Source organism: Glycine max, chromosome 8 (genome assembly GCF_000004515.6).
Source record: "Glycine max cultivar Williams 82 chromosome 8, Glycine_max_v4.0, whole genome shotgun sequence".
NCBI lineage: Eukaryota > Viridiplantae > Streptophyta > Magnoliopsida > Fabales > Fabaceae > Glycine > Glycine max.
In genome coordinates this window covers 43,065,724-43,088,890 of record NC_038244.2, presented here as the reverse complement: position 1 = coordinate 43,088,890, position 23,167 = coordinate 43,065,724, and the positions used below count along the sequence as shown (strand labels likewise).

Here is a 23,167-nt window from a genome sequence, read left to right as displayed (position 1 = left end):
CATTGAAATCTGTTTTCTATTTGTGAATGTGGAGAAAAACAATTTGTCACTGTATAACTTCTGAGAAGAATTTTTTTAAAAAAAAATTTTGATAAAATTTCCTCTGCTAGTGTTTTCTCGTGGATGCTTCCATTTACTACATTAAAATCATTGTAACAAAATTAACAATACAACATTTTCCTAAAGCAACTATGGTATAGATATTGTTTCCAATTTCAGGATGTTGATCATTTTATTCTATAAAGATATCTTTTTGGTTATATTCAATTTCTGAAAGAAATAATACTCTATGGTCTTTATCAATCCTTTAATGATCAATGACTTATTCTACAAATACTTTTACCAATTTTGAATTACCGTCACTTTTTTATTCTCTTATTTTCAAGTAAACCCTCATTGTAAAAGTCTAACCAGTAATCACCTAAGTTGAAGAGAATTGCAAGCCTTTTAGTTTGGAGTCTCATGGATACAATTTTGGTCCATTGTTTTAAGCACTTTGAAGACAATAGATCAAATGTTGACCCTTTTCTATAAAAAAAATCATATTAAATTATATATGTAAATTGTCAATAAAAATAAATTTTTTACAGATGGTTAAAACTATTCTGAAAAGTAAAAAAAAAGAAACTTGAAATGAAAGCATTACTATAAGCTTTATTTACCAGGAAAATTATAGAGTAAATTAATAACAAGAAAATTGTGATTTTTGTAATTGTATACCATTGCATATAGTTGAACAATTAAATTTAATTTTTCACATATTGTATGCATACCAAGGTAATTACTAATGAAAGTATCATCTTTATTATATATTTCATTAATTAAGGATATACATATTAGTTAATTCAAAATATATCTTCCCTATCATTGACGAAAAAGGGTCAAGGGAGAATAACTTTCAAAAAAGCATTTTTTTTGTTAAGAGGTTTTTTTTTCTTTTTAAAAAAGTATTCGAAATTAAATATTAAACAATTTCCATATAATAATAATAATAAGTAGACTACTAGTAGTAGTATTAGTATTATTAAATGTAATTAATATGATTATCATACTTTTTTAGTTGTCCGAAGAAAAAAATTCTACAAATTTAATTTAAGTTGTAATTTGAGCTTTAAGCTAAGCTTACATGGGTCTTTTCTTACATTTCTTTAAAATTAGTGTTAGCCTCTTGGAATAAACTCAAAAATTGAGATGTCAATATTAATTTAATAGATAAACTTGAATAAATTGAAGAGTGTTGACTCGTTGGCAAGTGCACCAATTGTCACAAGTAGTAAAGTACTCGGAAGTTCGAGTGTCGAATCTACAGGGACTTTGTTTGTACTTATATTAATGTAAATCCAATTTAAAAGCAAGATATAAGAAATTTAAAATAAAAAATAGAAAAAGATAGAAGATAAGGTAAAGAAAAGATAAAAGATTTAAAGATAAAATTAGAAGATAAAAGAATTAAAGATAAAATTAGAAGATGAAGAAAAAGATAAAAGATTTAGATAAAAAAAGATAAATTCAAGATAAGATAATATTGGGAACTGACTTGCCTAGCCTGCCTAGGATGTATGAGTTTATAATTTTCCTTTACCAATTCAGGTGATCCTATCCTACCCACATCTATTCATTTACTTGCCCCTGATGCCTCAGGATGACAAACCTATTTTACCTATCTATCCCCCAAATGCCTTTGCAAAGACTCAATAGATAAAATGCATGAAGTTCTAATTCTAGATGTTTGCTTTGACGCATGGGCATAATGCAATCGCTCTATGCCTAACAACGATTTTATTATTATATCTTTTCTTCTTGTTCTATTAGAAGTTATCTTCTCCTGAGCGTTTAACCCCTAAAACTAATGCATGCATATCTTCTCTAAATCTTATTTAGAAGTTACCATCTCCTGAGCATCTAACCCCTAACAGAATATAGAGATGAATATGCAAGATAAAAACAGAAAAGAAGATAGGAAAGAAAAACCTGGTATTGCATTGATAAATAGTGAAGAGTACATCATACATCGCATTGGCTTCTAGGCCTGTCAGGCCCTAACTAAGGGTTTCGCCACTAATGGCCATTGAGGGTTTTACAATGAGAAGGGGGTGAAAGAAAAAAAGGGAATAAATAAAACCCCTAGGAGAAAGGGTTCTGTCGTGGTGTTCTTGTGTTTTCTCCCTTGGACTGACTCTCTGTTTATAGTTGTTGAAGTGGGCTTTGGGCGTTCGTAGGCACGCTTAGCGCGACACCTCGTGCTTAGCGCGTTCAGATCGCGCGCTCAACGAGCGCTGCAGGCTTAACGTGTGTTTCTGTTGGATCGCGCGCATAGCGTGTGGCTCGCGCTTAGCGCGCGTAACGGATTCTGCATCTTCGAGCTTAACGCCTCGCTTAGCGTCTGTGCTGCTTTGCACGCTCAGTGCGCATATTGGGCTGGGCCTACTTCAAATTTGCTTCTTTTCTTCAATTTTTCTGACTTTTTTTGCTTGTTACACCTTCAGTTTTTATATCTGCAGTCAAAATTCAACAAAACATTAATTCTTTAATATTTAAGCGCAAATAACTACTAAATAATTATTTTTAAAGACAATTTTGCCTTATTTTCTATTATCAAAATACAATTATTTAGCAGTTATCAAAGAGTTACTCTTGTTAAAGTGTGAGTAGACCATTGCCCCCTCTTTTTGGTTCTCATCTAAGGTTTCAATACCTTTGTTGTGAATTCCTATTTAACTTATCACTTTCTAAGAGTGTAACGCCTTCTTTCCCCTTTTCTATCTATTCCATCTTTTCTATTTTTTGTTGTTATTTTAGTTCTCTTGTTCATTATGTTGTCATAATATTAATGTTCGTTTGAAGTAGTTTCACATTATTTTCTCCTATTACCTTGCTTCTTTTTTTATTTCTATAATTCTTGACATGTTGGCCCTTAATTTGTATGTTCCTATATCTATACCTTGTCCAATTGTGCTTCAACCTTCCTCTGAATCCTTTATTGCAAAGTATCATACAAAACCAAAACACATCCTCCAACTTTTTCTCCATTTTTGAAATATTTTTCTCATCAATTCAACTCCAAAAGTTGTCCAAAAATATACGTAAAATAATGTTGAGATACAAGTATGAGGGAAAGTCCCACATTGGATAGAAGTGGAAAGATTGAGTATCATATAAGTGAGGAGAATATTCATAAACCTGAGCCTTAAGGTTTTGGATTAGAGTATGATGTCAAATTTCCTTATGTGGTGACTCGTGGTTTCAAAAATTACTTAACTAATAATTGCTTAACTAATAAAGAAATCTTTCGTAGCTAATTTATATATCATATATGCTTATGCTAATTTGAATTCATTAATAGTACACACTAAATATAAATTATACTTTTTTTTTTATTTTTTATGGGTAATATTATTTATTCAATAAATTTGATTGATTGATACGGGTTGATTTTCTATTACAATAAATTTTCGAGACCTCGACAATCTGTTTCTGTTGCTTTCAAGATTAATGATTGTCTCCACAAATCAACACAATAATTTCAACCTATTTTATCCTCACTTACACACTTTCTAATTTTTTTTTTGGAAGATCACACATCCTGTTACTATTTCAAGTCAAACACATTTAGTTTTGGAGTTTTTAACTGATAAACTACCAAAAAAATAGATGTATCTTCTTGATATAGATTATACCAATTAATTTATTTAAATTATTCTTAACTTTATAGTTTCATACCTATCCAATCGTTGGATTCCTCTTTTTTCGGTGTGATTCATTATCGGAATGTTACTGTGTAGATATCACATAGACAACAATGACCACTCGTTTAAAAAATGATAATATTGTTAATATTGACAATTAATTCTTGGTGTAATTAATTGGAGGATTAATAAAAGAGCAATGAAACTTAAACAAAAATAACTAATAATATTATCTGGATGTTGTCCTACACAATTAATTATATGTTATGTTGTCAAAGTATACACAATAAAAAAGAGTTGTGATTTTTATTTGAGCAAAATGAAACGCAAAGTACATTGAAAATTTAGTCTACAACAAAATGCTAACTAAATTACTTCAGTAAAATAAAACATTTATATATATTTATTTTTCAATCATAATCTCATTAATAAATATTGACGATTGATATTATTTATCTTAACAAAATACACACTATTGATACAAATAAGGCCAACCCATTATGCTGGAGTAAAAAATCATGGGTCTAAATTCAAACGGACATATAATTTTGACCCAATATTTTTTAAAAAATATATATATAAATTTAGTCTAAAAAAAGTAAAATAAATGACCCAATGTGAAACAGTCCAATAGGCCACCAACCCTCACTGGACTTCTAAAAATAAGGTTTATATAGAATATGGACTAATTCAACTCAGTTCGTTTTTCACACTCTGAACCCACTGATCTATTTTGTGAGCTCTACATCTAGTCAGAGCATCTCCAATCAGAGATGCTTCTTTGGTTTCTTAGCCTAAGGAACGATTTCGATTTCTTTTGAGTTCTTCGGCGTTGGAGCAAAATAACATGGCAGAATTGGTTTCTTCAACGGAAAGTGCATTCCTTTATATAAGGAACTGTTTCTTACACAAAAAAAACTATTATTTTCATAGAATTTTTACTCCCCAACCACAAGAATAACAAAGTGATGAAGCAAAGGAAGAAGGTGAACAGTTCCAATAAACCAGATTAAATAGATGAAGCAAACGCAGAGATGAAATTTCACAAAAAAATTGCATTTTTTCCAAACAGATCAAATCACTCAATGCAATCTCATCTCAGAATAAAATACATATCAAATTAAAGAGTACCTACCATGACCGTGAACAGAGTATGAATAGTAACCATGACTCTAACGCTGTCCTGCCGACCAACTTCGAACATCATGGGTTGCGCATGCCGGTATCGTGGGTTGGGTGGCGAGGCGGTGGGTGGTGTTGCACGTGACTGATGTTGGGGTCTAGGTTGGGTGGTGGTGCGATGAGGGGACACGACGATGTTGGAGGACGGGGTGAGCTCTGGCTCGATGAGAAGTTTAAGGAAAGTGAAGAGATGGTGGGGTGGGGTGGCATTAAAAGTTTGAGAAGGAGTGGGAGGGGAAGGTTTTGGAGAAAAGAGAGACTAGAGAGAAAGGTCAATGCCGGTATGTCCAAGTTTCGAAAAAAAAAAAAAGCTTTTCGAAGGAAGAAAAGAGAACAGTAGTGAAAAAGGATATGAACCCTTTTATCACAATTTTTTTTTCAAATTGTGGATATTAATGTTGTCAATGGGGATATTACCATTCTGAGACTATTTTTTTTTATCGTTACATACTCTTTCCTATAAATTTAAGTCTTGTTGATAGAGTTTTGCACATAATATTTTTGTTCCTATTTTTTTTTTCTTGTTTCTATCAAGTTTCAATTTTTTTTATTTTTTCTAAAATGGATCTCAATCATTTTTTTAATTGATATTTAAAATTTTCTTTAATTATTCATATTTATTATTTATATAGATAAAAACTAAAAAATGAATTAATTATTTTATTTGAATAATAATTAAGTTATAATAAAAATATATATATAAATATGGAGATTTTTTTAAAATTTCTTACTATTTCTTAGCATTGGATTAAAATTTATGTATAATTTTTTTAGAAATAACATGACAGATGAACCATAAAAAGTATTACAAGAACCACAAAAAGTATTTTAGGCATGAGGTGTGCCAAAATCTTTCTATAATTAAAGCATTCCAACTCAGCTCATGCCACCTTAAAACCAACCCAGTACTATTCTGTGTAGTAAACTCAAAAGTAGTCACAACGCATGCCACATGTTTCACATGCAAATGCAAATTAAAGTTCTTCATCACCCAAGTGTTGTGTGATGGATTTGCTATTTTGAGCACCAACCCGTGTTGCCCAAAATGCTTGTCCCTTCTGTTCAATTTCCACAATGTCCTTTTGTAGCAGCAAATATCTGAGTTGTTATGAGCTTACATAACAGGTAGGACTTAGGAGGAACCATTGGCTCTTGGAGTTATTCGGAACCGCAAATTTAGCAACCACTCCACCACTCTTCGCTGCCATAGTTCGACCACCCCCCGTCGCAGCCACCACCACCACCGTCATAAATTACTTCCTAGTTACTACACGGTAACAATTTTTTTTATGGTATAGTTTATTTGGAACTCAGGAATAATTAACCTGTGCATCAAGGAGTTTGATACACACACCCCATCTTAACGTGTATATGCATAGAGTATTATTATCTACCACGTACGTGGACAAAAAAATTAAGCAATTGGCCTATGGGGAGAAAATTTTAGCAAGAGGGGAGAAGTTGATCAAGTAATTTCTCTAATTGCCACCATTAAGATTTTGGAAGGAGAGTTGGAGTTTGATGGAGGGTATGGCAAACATTAGTGATGATGCAAGCAATGGTGAAAATGGATTCCTGGCAATGTTTGGTGGTGATGAAAGCGGTGGTGGTGGCAGTGGCGGTGTCGGTAGCAGTGGTGATCAGGGTGGTGGTAATGTGGAGGATGTGGCTCTGAAGAAGGGTCCTTGGACAACTGCAGAGGATGTTATCCTCATGGATTATGTGACAAAAAATGGTGAAGGGAATTGGAATGCAGTTCAGAGGAACACAGGGTTGAATAGATGTGGCAAGAGTTGTAGGCATAGATGGGCTAACCATTTGAGGCCCAATTTGAAGAAGGGTGCATTCTCACCTGAGGAAGAGAAGCTCATTGTTGATCTTCATGCACAGTTTGGGAACAAATGGGCCAGAATGGCTGCTTTGGTATGCATTTCCAGAAAGCAATTTTTTTAATCAATATATAGTATCTACAAATATATCTAAATTAATCAAAAACTCGAGATACAACAAAAAAAATTATGAATTATTTATTGACATGTTATGTTAAAAGTTTAACATGTTTGTTAGTGCCTGGGAACCTGGTGAACTTTAATATTAGTCTTTCAGAAGAAGAAAAAAACTTTGTTAATTTTGATTCTGGTAATTTAATCGCCAGTTACTAATAATGTGACATCTATTTAGATATGTCATGTTAAAGTGATGGCTGGTGTAACATGTTTAATGTTAGACATGTCATATTAAAGTGATGGCTGGTAATAACATGTTTAAATATTAGACCTGTCATATTAAAGTGATCCTTAATGTAACATGATTATGGTGAAATTATGTTTCTGTTTCTTTCATTTGGTTTAACATCTGTTGAGAAAAAAGATATGCATATAAGTTGAAAATTTGTAACACATCAAGTTAAAAGTTAGCATGAGAAATCATATTTGAATTTAGATTTTGAACTGTGGTTTGTTTTGTTGTTGTTTGTGACATAGTTGCCTGGGAGAACAGACAATGAAATCAAGAACTATTGGAACACAAGGATCAAACGCCGCCAAAGGCAGGGTCTCCCTTCAACACCATCGTTCCACAACACCAAACCCCTCCAACCACACCTTTCCCATGCCTCACCCCAACAGGATCAAACCCCAACATTGCCACAAGTTTTGAGTTGTTCAATCAAAACCAACAACATCATCAACAACAACAATACCAATACCAACAACAACAATACCAACAACACCCTCTGTCTCCAACTGCATCTCATCATTCCCTTCTTAGTTCCCCTCTCCAACACAGACAACCCTTCACCTCTTCATCACCTCACAATTTCTTAGACCATTCACCTCTTCCACTCTCCTCATCCTCTTCACCTTCCCCTCTCTCCTTCACCTTCCAAAGACCAGCACCAATGCTAAGCACCCCTCTTCGCTTCAAGCGCTATTGCGCCTCTCCAAGCTACAACAACAACCTCTCTGACCCTCCTCTCACCACCCAATTCCCTCACCTTGATGGATTAAGGTTCCCTGTTTCTTCAGGCTTCTCTCAGTTTTTTCAGCCCTCTTTGTTAGACTCCGATCGAGGCGTTTCTTCTTCCTCCTCCTCTTTGGCTTTCCAACCCAAGTTGGAGCTCCCTTTAAGCCAGTACTATAAACCACCCGAAGAGCAAGACATTAAGCTTGACATTGAGTTCAATGATCCTTCTTTTCAAAGTAGTAGTAGTGGCTTGATGGGGGATCTTCTCTTCGAGGCTCAGGCAATGGCTTCGGGCAAGAACTCAAAGAAACGAGGCTACTTGAGTTTGAATGAGGGAAATAATGTGTTTAATGCATGCTGAAGCTTTGAGGACTTTCCATCTAGCTCTCTTTATGGACCTTCCTCAACTTCTGGTTGGTTTCTTGATAGATAGTTACTAGTTTACTACTTTGTGTATCTTTGCTTCATTCTTTTTATTGTTGTTTGATTTATTCGAGTTCATTTATTTGTTTTGGACAAACTGAACCACAGTTACTTAAATGTTTTGTAGTAGTGTTCTCCAATCAGAATTGGAATTTCATCATGGTAATCCACCTAATAAAATGTAAGTCATAAAGATGAAACTTCAATTCTGATTTATACAAGAAGACTAGTACTAAAGCACCTGAGAAACTACTCTGTTATGTTCTACTTGTTTTTTTTATGATGCATTATTAATGTTACACTTTGCTTTGATAGTTTGAATGTTGTACTCAGATCTTGTCTTTGACACACTAATCAGTAGTTTGGCTCTGATATCTAACATAGAAAATGATTGCACTAATTTTTGCTTTTCATTTTCTTTTAGTCTCAACAACCTTTTCTACCAATAATGTGCTGTGTGGTGAATTGATTTTTAATTTGCGCTGCCTAGTTTAGACAGTCAAAGAAATCCTAAAATTGGAATGAAGTTGGTCTAATTAACTATTCCTTTTAGCTGTATACATGCTGAATGGATGGTAGTCTTCGGCATGTTGGAATACAAAAACATTACTTTATTGTGGAAAACAAGGAATGTACTATTTTTTAGTCTACCTAATTGCTAGATGTGCCAGTACTATTATTAATTTCTTCTATGATTATTCTTAATATTATCTTAAAAACTTTTGAAAAACAATGGGAGGTACGCTATTTTCATTTCTTCCACCATCCACAGTGTAGAACATATTTGATCAAGTTTACTTAAAGTTTTTGAATATTTTGATCATTGATTCCATTTGAATGATCTATGCAGAACCAAAACCAAAGGAAGAGGCACCGGACTTCAGCAAATTCATGAATGGGGACTTGTCATCATTGCTTACAGTGATTCCATCTTCCAATATGCAAGGTCATGAGTGGCACAACAACAGTGCCCGAGAAATGTCCAATGTCCAATCCTCTGTTAGTGGCATGACAGATGACAATTTTGGACTTGATATCAAACCCATAGCTTCATTGTTTCCTCTCTCCAACACCACAAACCATGATGAAAACCAAGGATGCTACTCTTGGGACAATTTACCTGGTCTCTGCTAAGGTTGATCCGGATTGAAATGGTTCCAAAGTTGTGTACCAAGATAATTTTGGAAGCTATTTTATAATGTTAATGAAGAAGTTTCATGTTTGATGCAAATGATATATGTCGTTGTTTGAAACCGTTAGACTAGCCATTGATTTTGTCTATATTACAGCTTATAACTTAGGACATATTTGATTCAAATTTCTTATTGTACGTAATTATTATAATCAAGGGATATATTATTACTTAGATAGGTGATAAGTTGGGGTAATTAAAAAACTAATTAAATGAAACTACTTAATACAAATCAAATTATATTTAAAAAATCTAAATAATATAAATTGGTTTTAAAATCAGTATGATTTATAGATTTTCTTTTATCACATGTATGACTCGTAATTTGCCTAATTTTTCTATATTTGATATCAATCTAATTCGACACAATTGATAAATAATTAGATCTATAAGTATGTTACAAGATTTTTGGTAGAATCATTGTAGTCAATAAAGATATTTTTTCTGATATTTAATATACATTTAATATAATTGTATATGGAGTATTTAAACTTGAAACCTATGTTGATAAATATTTGACTCTTGAATGAGCATATAGAAAAAAAAATTCATTGGGGGTGGGGTTAATTTTTATGTAATGAAGGAATTACTATTTGGTTATCAATTAACAAATATCCTCAATGAATGATTTCCTTTTAATTTCTTATTCATAAAAATGTGTTAGCTGTAATCTCTATCTTTTCCTTCAACTTAATTAGTTAATAGTGTCACTAAAAAGACTTTTGACTAGCCTACTTTAATCATCATATCTAATATATTTCCTTGAATACAAAACTAAAAAAATAGAGACTAAAACAATATCTTATTTACAAGTACCAAAAAGATATTTGACCCAAAGAAAAAACCTCTAACCGACTCTAGCTAACCGTGAACGAATTGGTTATAAAATTTTGGATAAATAGTCACTTTTATCTCTCAAGTTGTAATTTGTTGATAAATGCATCCATGAAATATAAAAATACAAAATTTAGTCCGTGAAAGTGTAAAAAGTGTACTAACTTTCATCCGTCACCATTTATAAAATAGTCTACGTGACACAAAGGGATAAATTTGTCACTGAAATGATTGTCAACGTGGATTGTCAGCATAGAGACATATTTGTCCTACTATTTTTTAACTTTTCATCTTCCCATTCCGCTGACAAATGTGTTCCTCAAAGAATAAATTGTGACTTATTATTATTATTATTATTATTATTATTATTATTATTATTATGTGTTTATAATTTACTGTTCCTATTTGTTTACTCCTTATGCAATATATTTTTTAAATTTCCTTTTAATATATATATTTTTATTATTTTAATTTCCTTGTCAAACCTTAATCGTTGCTTTTTAAAAAAATTATCTTATATCTTATAATTTTATCAAATTTCTACTAAATTTCTCACTTTTAATCTTTAAAATTATTCTATATCACAATTCCAACTTAAGTGTCCTCATATTTAGATTGAAAATAATATATTAAGAGTTTTGAGTAGAAAAAATACAATCGGTCGCGGGACCAAATTTATTTATTTATTTATTTATTTTAAAAAAGAATTTAATCAACTATTTTTTTAAAAAAAACTCACAAAATTTAAATTAGATAAAGCTAAAGTGGAATTATAAGTCTTTTTCCTTAATCAATAATATATATATATATATATATATATATATACACATCAAGTATGAAAGAATCTCTTGAATAAACCTTACGTGCTTCCATTCGAAACAACATTTATTATACATAATATGAATGAAATAAAAACAGTTACTAACAAATAAAGAACTCAAATAAATTTAAATAAAAAATACAATAATGTTCAAACTAATACAGAGGTTAACTTGAAAAAAAACAAAAAAAGCACTAATACAGAGATTTCTTATTTGCCTTCGAGACGTAGAGTTGTATCTCTCGCTGATTTAGGAGCTACAGCAACCTTGCATTCCATTTGACAATACTGTGATAAAGTACGTAATAAAGATTAATAATTAATTGAAGAAACAAAAATTTTCAAGAAATAAAAGGCTTTCATTTTTTTAAATGGTAACTCAAATTTTTTATATCATAAAACTAAAGAATTTTATTTTATTTTAGAAAATAAGTATTATATTGATTAATTAAAAAACTAATTAACAATTTGATAGATGAATAAATAGATAGATAATCAAAGTATATGAATTTAAATTTTAAGCTGTATTTTATTGATTTTAATCCATTTTTTCATAGTTTCTCTCCTATACAATTCATTATTAACGTCCGGATATATTTGTCGCACTTCTTATATTTTTGGGGACTAAATTTTACATTTTCATCTTTCACGGACGTATTTGTCAGCGGAATGGGAAGATGAAAAGTAAAAAAAAAATATTATGACAAATAGGTCTCTATGTTGGCAATCCATGTTGGCAATCATTTCAGTGACGAATTTGTCCCTTCGTGTCACATAGACTATCTGATTAACGGTGACAGACGGAAGTTAATGGCAGGATATATTTGTCGCACTTTTTACATTTTCAATGACTAAATTTTGTATTTTCATCTTTCAGAGACGCATTTATCAGCAAATTACACATTGATGGACAAAAGTGACTATATCTATCCTAAAATGAATGAAACTTCATGTATAAATTAAAAATTAATTTATATTTGTCAGCTTTTAAGAGTTAAATTTAAAATTCTCTAAAAACAAGTTTATATATATCTCCTATAAGTACTTGTTACAAAGTTCATCCAAAACTCTAGCCAATCATAAGTGCCTTTGCGTTTAATAATTATTTAGACATTGAAGTAATGAGCACTAAATTTGAACTTTGAAAGTCAATAGTGTTTATACAATGCGTAGGTGTAAGAGATAAAACATCATTAAATTGGAGAAAGTTTATAGAAAGCCAACTCTTCACGTACGTAGTTTATTTGGAATTGATATTTCTCTTTTTGGATCAACATTTGGAGTTGATAGAGACTACTCACTCTTTTCTGTCCCTCCCTTATCACATATCATTAGATAATAAACATTTGTTCTTTTCAAAATTAATTGAAGACAATAAGTTGGTGGCAGGTCTCTCTCAACTTCCCACATTATGTATGATTCAATAATTGTAGAACTGTAAGTGCAATCAGGTTAAGTTATTTGTGAACTTAGTAATGCGTGTTTCATCTAAATTGGATTTACTAGTGTTTCAACTTTACATCACACCGAATTTTATTCAATTTCTCATTATTTAAAAATTCGCCTAACTCATGCATTTTTTTTATTCTTTCTAGAGCTCGTACTTTTAAAATCAATGATTTTTTAAGTCATAAAGCGCATAGGCACTACACAAATTAGTTCAGTACTATTAATTCCAGTTCAGTTGGGTCACGAGTTACTCATTGGACCAACTAACATTCGTTATGTGGATTTCATTCAACTAAGAGTGCTACCAACACTTGTTTAACACACTTCTGTTATTGAATAAAATTTGTAAAAAATTTACAAAATCATGAATGTAATTCATTAAATTTAAAGATACTCAAAATGATGAGATTCTCAATAATTTCAACTAATAATAAAAATATATATTTAAAAAAGTTGATCAAAAAGTGTGTTGCAAACATTCTTTCAATTCAATTATATCTTCTAATAAAAGAGAAAACAGAAATGGAAAGCATAATAGGTGTCAAAATTTTGAATAAGACTACTTTTAGCGCACGAAAAAAGTTCACAAATGAATGTTTAGATTTAGTTTTATTTAAAGATAAAGATCAACACACCCCTATTGTTTGGGTGCATGAGTGGAAGAAAGAGAGAAATAGAGAGAGAAGTAATAGATGCCACAAATAATTTAATGGAAAACGAAGGTAAAAATAAAATAGGATGGAAATAAGATGGAAGAGAAAGAGTGTATGAATATAAGAACATTTTTTTTTTAAATGCATCATGATTAACCAGCTAAAGTGTATAAAAGTAATTGAAACAAATTCACTTCAGAATCCTTTTTATCAAAGATTTAGGGAATAACTTGGACATCTATATGACGTTGGTCTCAAAAACACTTCTGTACTTCTAAATGGTTAATGCCTTTACGATTCAATTTCAATACTCACTCAACACATCCATCATTTTGTCTGTATGGATGCTCTGAACAATATACCACATGCCATAAATTTCAAACAAAAGCACTTTCAATTGCCATAACCAAGTTGAATCATTGCATTTTTCATGGTAAATGCCTAAACGAATTCTTTCATACACAACATGCACACAATCTCAATAACTAAGCAACCACTACCTACCCCCTACCCCTATACATCACAAATTTGATTCATTGATTCATGGAAACCCCTTTTATTACAATGATTCAAGGAAACCAGTTTTTGAGAGAACAGCATTCCTCACTTCGCTAAGATCTCTACCCTTGAGGGTCCTTCCAACACCTTCAAAAACTGAAAATGAGGATATCTGACTCCTTGCAAGCCTTCTTGCAATAAACTCATGAGGGGGTAGTTTTGTATCATATTCATTCTCTTCCTCTTCCTCATCATCACTATACCCTCCACCATAATTGACAACACCAACACCATCACCATCACCCTCATCATTAACAGAATGATGATAGAAATCATCATAGTCCTCACCAAACCTTGAAACACTCTTGGGGGTGGTCTTGTTTGGCTTGTTCCTATAAATCTGTGACCAATCAGGAATGTTGAGAGGTGCTGATTGCTGAAGAACCTTGGTTTCATGTGAGGAACTAGCACTACTATTGCCACTACTAGTCCTTGGGATCATCCTTGCTGCACTTGGGAGAGTCCTAGGGACAGCTTGAGGAGAAAAAGACCCTTTTTCCCTTGTCTTGTGAACTCCAGAAATGTTGTAATCAGGTTTTTCCTTGAAAACAGCCCAAACTTCTTCTTCTTCAAAGTCTCCATCTCTCAAGCAATTCCATATTCCACTCCTCTGCCTGTTTAGACTATACTTGTTCTCCATCAATCACTTCCTACATAGTGCAAATCAGAAGAAACTTTTCACTTAAAATTTTATTTATTTAATCAGAATTTGACTTTATCCAAACTCTGATTATTTAACATTATTGAAAAATAAAAGAAGAGGAATTGGAAGTTGAGGAGAGAGACATTCAAAGATGCATACACATAAAGAGAAATCTCAAAAACATGTTATTATGAAGAAGGATATTTTTTATATTGCATTAAGGTAAACATTAATATACCTTCCCTTGGAATCAGAATCTCCAGATGCCTGACTTTATGTTGATTCTAGACGTTTTTTTTTTCTTCTTCCCTGAAATATGCAATATATATATATATATATATATATATATATATATATATATATATATATATATATATATATATAAGTTGAAACTAGAGATGAGTCTCTTTTGATTCTGATATCAGAATTTGAGGTTGACAAAAATACTAATAATATTCGCCAAGTCCTAAAATTCCATACCTCTAAGTGTTTGAAGGAGTCTATCTTATGAAGCAGAAGGGAACCCCACAAGAGAGCTTCACAACAACAGCAAGGCCCCAAGGGGTAAGAATAAGACAGACCCACTTCTGCTTCTGCCCGTAGAGATCCTCTAAATGATGAATCTCTCCATGTATTTAACTCTTCAGACCTGAGGGGACTAACTTTTTGACAAGGAAAGGTAAAGGGTGCAGTAAAAACCTTTTACTCACTTTATCTGAAATTTGTATCTGTTGGAATCTTTAATGCAAAATAGAGGAAAGGAACAAGAGATGTTGAATTTCATGTGACATAGTCCTAGTCCTGAATAGTGGTGGATGCTTAGTTGTTTTTTATCATTTTAAAATTATAATTAAAAAAAAAAGGTGTGTAACTTTACCTTTTCCTTGTGGCATTCTCAAGACTCAGGTTTCCTTTTCTTCTCCATTTATAGCTTTCACAAGGCCACTTGTCATGACCACATCCATGTCACACTTTTTGTACTTCAATTTTACTTAATTGATAAATAATTTTATCCTTTAAATATATAATTAGGTGTTTTTTTCTTAAGACTAGATCTGCATGCAAAAAAAAATATCTTATAAGAAATAAATTTTAGTACATAAAAAAATTAGTCATTGATTTCCAGATGAAAAATAACTTAGATTCACCCAAAAAAATTCGCCATTTGATAAATTTTTTTATGGAGCACTGAATAGATAAAGAACTGAGATAATTATTGGTTGTGGCAAATTTCTAGAGCCTAGACTCTGCTAAAATATGTAGTAACTATGGTAAATAAGGGACACAGAAATTATGGTATTTAGGTACATGGTACATCCATTGCCTTGTGAATGGACGGCTAATAGATAAAGAATGGTTATTGTCAAGGAAGCAGACAAAGTGCCCAAGTTTGCAACGGAAGAATACAAATGCTATGCAATATATTTGTACAATAATAAAATATATAGGCACACAATCATCTTTTGTTTTTTCTGCCCTTCAATTTTTTTATGTGGTAAGAGCACATCAAGTGGAGCAAGATATACCACTATCTATAAAAATAACAACTATAATATCTTTATTAAAAAACAATAATAATATTTATCAGAAAAGCATATACTGTGGACGTACAGAAATAAAGAAAGAAAATTGACACACAGAAAATTCTCTGACGTGGCTTTAAAAAAAGGATCTGACAATATTAAAAACAAAACACCAAGTCACCATATGTGGTTTTGATTGGAAGTGGCCTAGATCTCTTAAGACATGTGGTCTTCGATTCAACTTTGAGATTATACGTAAGGAAAAATACGAGGGATCCTAGGTTTAGTGCCATGTGTCCTAAAATACGGTTATTCGTGAGATGAGTTTGTCTTTATCTTTTTTTAGCTTAAAATTTGGATATGATATTTATGTGCAATAATGAATTTAATCGACTTAGTTAAGATCCAAAATATAAGAGATAAGATTAGATCGATGTGATTTGCTCACATAATATATTAATCTTAAACAGATATAGCTTAGATGGTTTAATTTGGAGTTGACTCCGCAACATTGTTAATTTTTCTTTATATACATTTATAAATTGCTCATATAATTTGAGTGTAGTTAAAAAAAATATGAGTATTGTCTCCCACTAATTTATGTATAAGAGTATTTTTGTCCTCACAACTTAAAATTTTTTAGATCTATCATTCAATCTTAACACTAGATCATAGAATTATATAAGTATAGAAATATGATTACCATATATTTTACGATATATATTTTAAGAACTAGTAACAATATAAAGATAATATCATATTGTATAAAATATTTTTCACTATATCAAGAAATTTTATTATTAATATTAATTATTTTTAAAAATAATACAAAATACATACTATCAAACTAGGTTGAGACAACTCAAAATATAACTTGAATTTGTCCTAAAAATATATTGATCTAATTTCTAAAATTTTAAATTTGATCAAATTAAAGACATAGAAAGATATTTTGGAAACAAAAATAGATTAGTCTAACTAGCAGATAGAAAGATATTTTGGGAAACAAAAATGAAATACTATTAAAAATCAGAATTAATTTATATGATAGTTAAAACCTAATTACTAATGACGTCCTTCCTGGAAGTTCCTGATGCTGCACAACAACGTGACCCACATGCATCAATTACCAACCCATTATTCAGCGTATTTAGATATACACCTATGGCCAAAGTTGGAGAAAAAACAAGAGATAGTGGTTGTAGACTTGCACCAACCTAAACAACAGTCTTAGATTACTTCAATATATAAGATTCGAGTGAGAATAATTATAACCAAAGAATCTGAAAAACAAAAAGATTTCCAAAGGTGGAACAGGATCATGTTGCTGAGCTGAACTCTCAAGCTGCATCCTGCAACATATTAGAGTGGCGGCAGTAAAAAGTGAACAACGTGGACCAAACAAGTAGTACAGTGCTGTTCTGGTACTTATCTGACGTTAAGGAGTGTAAGCATACTTAAAATAATCATGTTAAGGTTGATTTCGTTTGTTATTGGTGTAGACAAACTAAGGTGGAAAACTTTCTTTTGTGATATCTTAATTAAACTTTATAACAAAGATTAGAAAATTTGACACATATGGGGTTTTATATTACACTCACTTTTTTTGCTAGTTGGTGTTAACTTAATGTGAATTATAGGGCAATGTGGCTAGCCATTATTGAAAGATGTGCATTATGGAATCGGATACAGACATCTCAGCCTGATTTCTGGAGCCTCCCCCCTGAATTATGGCCTATTATACTTGAAGTGTACAATTTTTCTTTCAACAAGAGGTGATATACAAGCATTTCATTTTCAACCATGTGTTCTTTTTTTTCTTCTTCCCCAAAGTAAATATTCTAGAAGAGTTATTGCTATCAAATACTCATGGTATATCATAGAAGGCCATGTAATTAAAAATTATTGAATGTTATAACAAGAATTTAATTTTTACAATATAAAGATTTTTACATTTTCAACTAATTAAAAATTATTCACTTCTAAAAAATTGATTTTCTACGACGGTCCAAAACAACATATAAAGACGGTTGTCAGTCATCATTGAAGTTAATGTTATTGAAAGTGTTAACTTTTAATGATGGATAAAAACACACCGTCTTAAGTAAGCAGCATCTTTGAAAATAAGCATTCTAAGATAATGCTTACTTAAGCATCATCTTGAAGTCTTGTTTTCTAAAATGATGATTACGTAAGCACAGACTTTAACTTTTAAACTAATTATTAATATTATAATTTATAATTAAATGATAATATAAAAATATTTGTGATCATAGTTTAATTAAATTTTTGCAATGATTACTTTAAGAAAATGTTTGGGTGATTTTTAATTAATAGGTATAAAAACATTTGAATTTAATGACTATGTACTAATACAAAATAAAAATACAATATCAAACAATGAAAAATATTATTATTTATATATCTTTTAAAATGATTATTGTAAAAATCAATAAATTCATATATAATAATTTATAATTGAATAACAGTATAAATAATTTTAATTATATTATCAATAAATAAACTATTTTCTCAAAATCTTTATATTAACCATATGTATTAAAATTAAACTCTACTAATAATACCCTATGAACAAGATGCCATATTTTCCTGAAATGTTCATAAAATATCGGGTTAATGCATATGACAAGATAGCTGCCATGTATAATTAGTTACTGGTGGAAGCCATTCCCACATTCAGCCAAAACTTCATATTTAATTTGATGATGAGAATATATCACCAGACCACATGAATCGAGAAAGATAGATTTGTTTCACGCTGAGACCATTATCATCTGAGTCAATTTTGGCGGAGGCTGATATATGTTGTATTATAATCCATGTGCAATGAACCAATTTTATTTTTCACCTTTTTTTTTCCTACCATTAGCAGTTTATGTATTGTATTATCTATACAAGAGTGGGTGAGAAAACATGAAGAAAAGTCAACGTTATTCCAATTCTAATGCAACTAAAGAATATTTATCTGTTGTGAAACCTGAATTGTGCTTCTCACTTATCCTCATTGAAGATCCAAGAAGGTTACAAGGTTATAATTCAGAAATTGTAGTACTTGTGGTCCTGGGACTTATCCTAGCAGGGAAAATCCATCACTAGATATTGAAGAATAAGATGCTCAGTTAACTTGTAACTTTTTTTTTATAAATTCTATTTAACTTATTTCATTTACCCAAAAGTTTATCAAAATATTTTTTTAATTAACACATATTACAATATGAAATAAACATTCATTTGGTAAAAACTTGTCGTACAAGAACTCAATGAATTGATCGAGTATATTCTGAAATGCAACATTAGTGCATGTCTCGTGAGGCTGGAACTTTCTTTCGTTACTCTTCCATTCAATAGAGCATAACTTCTAGTTAATTTGGTCCACCGATTTCAATTTCATGCAAATAGCATATTTTAATTGTCAATATTACATGCATGTGCATAATAAATCATGGATATATTAAAATTTTAACCATTGATTTCTCAACAATAATTAAGATTTGTTACCCTACTTTCTAAAGTGAATTGCTCACTTTAGAAAAACCAAACCTTTCAATTTTTTAAAAAATTCTAACAACATATTTTCTAATATATTCATATTACACTCTTCTATTAGTAAAACATTATTGAAAACTATGAAATGATCATTGAAACTCAATAATTTTAGTTAAACCTACAAAACTTATGATTAAATTTCAGTCAATAATAATCACTGATATCAACGACGGATGACAAAATATAATAGAAGGCTAAAATTTTGTTATATAACCACGCCATTGCAGCCTATGGCACCTCCATAATAGACTCCATCTCAAATTGTCTATAGCGGTTGGCAAAAAAAAATCACCATGGCTCCACCATTTAACAACACTGATAATAAAATGTATTATTGCTAGTATTTTTCAGACTTGCAAGTTGCTAAATCTAAGTTATACCTCCAAGGTCAAATTATAGTTGAAGAGCCCTACCCAAACTGCCAAGTTGCCAACCAAAACCAAGGAATGTGGGTCATGTATAGGTTGATATAGACATCCAAACATTACCAAAGCACGCGTGAAGATCTTGTCATCTCAAGGTACCCTATATTTCTATTCATCAATAATAATAGGCCCCAAAGACACTTCACTTCATGGGAAAAATTTTCGCTTTTTTCAATCAGCACCACTTTGATGCATGAATCAATTTCATTCACGTACTTTAATTCCATCAATAATTCAAACAGAAAAGTAACTTTATAATATTGAGTTTCTTTTGAATCAATGTGATATTTTACGTTGGTGTTAATGCATGGCAACAACCATAGACAGTTGAGGGGCCAAAGTTCTGCTCTGATCCTACAAGTTTTCTTGAAAACACAGATCAGATGCCATGGTTTTGCTTTGATCTTGTAAGTTTTCTTTAAACCGAAGTTTTATCTCAGACAACCAACCTACCAACAATTCAATTACTAAAAAACAAGAATCATGCAACTATAATGCATTAGCATTGATAAGATGTTAAAGAAAAGCAATGCACTTTCTTGAAAACGGGTCAAAACTCTCCACATGTATTTCTCAATCAACTTTTAAGACTATTAGTAAAGTTGGGAAACTCCTCAACCACGTATTGTGTAAACCCTCATTTTGATATCCAAAATTGAAAGCAGCATTCACTTTAATCCTAACTTTACAAAACTCTAATTTCAATCACTGATGTTGCAAAATGTCATTCTCCTAGTCCTTTTTCACTAGTTTTCAACTTTTCATTGGCATGAGGACTAAAGTGAACAACACTTTGCAACATTTTACAAATTTTAAGACTAAAGTAAAAGTTTCATAAATTAAGAACTAAAGTTAATAACAGCTGAGCTTGGGTCCTCTCCAACTTGATTTCATCCAACCGAGATCCAAGCTGTTAAATTTGGCATTACTCAACAAGCATGGAGAAGGAAAAGGTGATGCACAGTCAAGATTTCAAATAGAGAGAAATCTTGCAGGGCAAGCATGGTAGGATCCAAACTCAGTTGAAAATACCGTCAAGTCACAATTAGCGCTTCTTATGTTCACATTGTAAGATTTCTCTCCCGCAGGATTTCTCTCCAACCAAAATCTCCCCCATGATCACATTTTCTCTCCTCTCCTCCCTGATTGCTGTGCAATGACCAATTCAACAACTTGGACCACGACCGAACAAAATCCATCGTAAGAGTATATGCAAGCTAATTCTCAACACCACAATGGTAAGCAAAACAAAAACCAAGTCCCACTCATCAGTCATTTTCTGCTAATGCCTCAGCTCCAGCCACAATCTCCAACAACTCCCCGGTGATCTTTGCCTGCCGTTCCCGATTGTACTCAACCGAAAGCCTCTTGCTCAAATCAACTGCGTTATCCGTGGCATTTGACATGGCCACCATCCTAGCAGCAAGCTCACTGGCCATAGACTCCTGCAAACCCCTCAAAACCTGACTATTCAAATAAAGAGGCAACATGGCATCAAGAATCATAACAGGATCCTGCTCAAACTCCATGAGAGGAAAACACATCTCACCCTCTTTTTTCAACTTCACAACATCCCTCTCCACAGCTAACTTACCCTCTTTACTACTCAACCTAAAAATCTCATCTTTCACATCACAAACCTCTCCCAAAGGCAACAAATTCTGAATCACAGGCTCAAACCTAACCAATGAAACAAACTTAGCGTACACAAGCTCAACCTTATCAACCTCCTCACTAACAAACAGTGAAAAAACATCATCGGCGATAACCTGAGCCTCCTTTGCGGTAGGAAACCCACCAATTTCGATAAAGCTATCAACTTTCACAAAAGGGTGTTTCTTATTTATACTGTGAGTGAAAAACGAGTTACCCTTTTTGCCAACGCTGATCACAACGCACCCCAAGTTGAGTTTTTCCAGTTCCTCGATTCGTACGAGGGCTTTTCGGATAACCGATTTGTTGAAGCCGCCGCAGAGGCCGCGGTCCGCGGTGACGACGACGAGTGCAACGGTTCTGACGGGTCTGGCGTGGGTGAGAGGGGTGGAGACGTCGTCGTTTTGGAGGCGCTGGGTGATGTCGTTTAGCATTGCGGCGAGGTTTGAGGAGAAGGGGCGGCCACTGACGACGGCCTCCTGGGCGCGGCGGACGCGCGCGGCGGAGATGAGTTTCATGGCTTCGGTGATCTTTTGAGTGGTTTGGACGGTCTTGATTCGCTCGCGGAGCTCGCGGGACCCGCAGCGAACCGGAGGGAGGGTGGGGCGAACCGGAGAAAGGATGGGTTTTGAGAGGGAAAACATTGAATTGAATTGGGGAATGAGGTTTTGGGTTAGGTTGGGTTTTTTTTTTTCGGAGAGGTGGTTGTGATGTTGGGTTGTGCTTTTTCGTTATTGGTGTTTTGTTTGTCTGAATTGTAGAAAGTCAACGTGGTGATGGCGGTGGTGGTGTCGGAGGAAAGTTTTACTGTTTTAGCCTTTTAGGACAGGGAAATGTGAAGAGGGTGTATGTGGTATTTTGGTGGTTGGGTTTTGAAAATGGGGCTTCTTGCTTTACAAATGGGGGAAGAAAGAATGGCTTTTTGCACCTCCTCTCATAAACTAAAGAAAAGAATTGAAAATTCATTTTGACGAGTAAATGTTTCAAAAATTAGTTTTTAGAATTTATTTCATGTCAATCTTTTTCTTGTTTCATACTCTCGGGAACTTGAAGTATTGTCATTTTATCCTCGATGAATTCTCCAATAACTTTCTTTGTATCTGAAAGCTTTGTCCAATTGTTTATAAATAGGAAATAATCTTAAGAAGCCGTTGATAAATAATTAAGTGACCAAACTAATCTTCATCTTATAAAATAATTTTGTAAAATTGAATTAAACTTAAATTCATATTTTAGATTCTAAGGAGGTGATATGGGATAATTGTTTAATACAAGAAAACTTCCAGGATTTTTTTAAACTAATATTTTAGTCTATGAAATGCAAATGATGAATATTTATTTTTATATAAGTAAAATTTATAATGAATATTTTTTTTGAATTTATCAATTATATTGTAATCAAAGTTATACTAAATAAATATTTTTTTGAACCTGTAGGTAAATATTTTTTCTTACAAAGTTGTCACCTTATTTTTAATTTGTTTCCTATTTTCAAATATTTGTCCGAAAAAAATTGTTATCAGTGTTTCTTGTACAATTTTAAAAAAAACGAACAAATTAAAAATAAAGAGACATTTTTTAGTTAAAAAGTAAAT

At 32.0% G+C, this 23,167-nt stretch overlaps 2 protein-coding genes, 1 long non-coding RNA gene and 1 pseudogene across 3 annotated transcripts; 1 reads left to right on the top strand and 3 right to left on the bottom strand.

Moving 5' to 3' along the window:
- Positions 1–1,957: 1,957 nt before the first annotated feature.
- On the bottom strand, positions 1,958–5,230 carry LOC121172733 (uncharacterized). The gene is made up of 2 exons (XR_005886254.1): positions 4,822–5,230; positions 1,958–2,495 (listed from the first exon to the last, which is right to left on the bottom strand). It is a non-coding gene; the product is annotated as an uncharacterized lncRNA (long non-coding RNA).
- A 783-nt stretch (positions 5,231–6,013) lies between these two features.
- LOC102661210 (transcription factor MYB120-like) lies at positions 6,014–9,598 on the top strand (annotated as a pseudogene).
- A 4,002-nt stretch (positions 9,599–13,600) lies between these two features.
- LOC100788195 (uncharacterized) lies at positions 13,601–15,299 on the bottom strand. The gene is made up of 3 exons (XM_003532083.5): positions 14,885–15,299; positions 14,643–14,713; positions 13,601–14,411 (listed from the first exon to the last, which is right to left on the bottom strand). Exon 3 carries the CDS (start codon positions 14,399–14,401, stop codon positions 13,763–13,765), a length of 639 nt encoding a protein of 212 aa, XP_003532131.1. The 5' UTR covers positions 14,402–14,411; positions 14,643–14,713; positions 14,885–15,299; the 3' UTR covers positions 13,601–13,762.
- Positions 15,300–20,544: 5,245 nt separating this feature from the next.
- On the bottom strand, positions 20,545–22,676 carry LOC100797879 (ATP synthase gamma chain, chloroplastic). Its single transcript, XM_014779400.3, has one exon. It carries the CDS (start codon positions 22,214–22,216, stop codon positions 21,188–21,190), a length of 1,029 nt encoding a protein of 342 aa, XP_014634886.1. The 5' UTR covers positions 22,217–22,676; the 3' UTR covers positions 20,545–21,187.
- Positions 22,677–23,167: the final 491 nt, after the last annotated feature.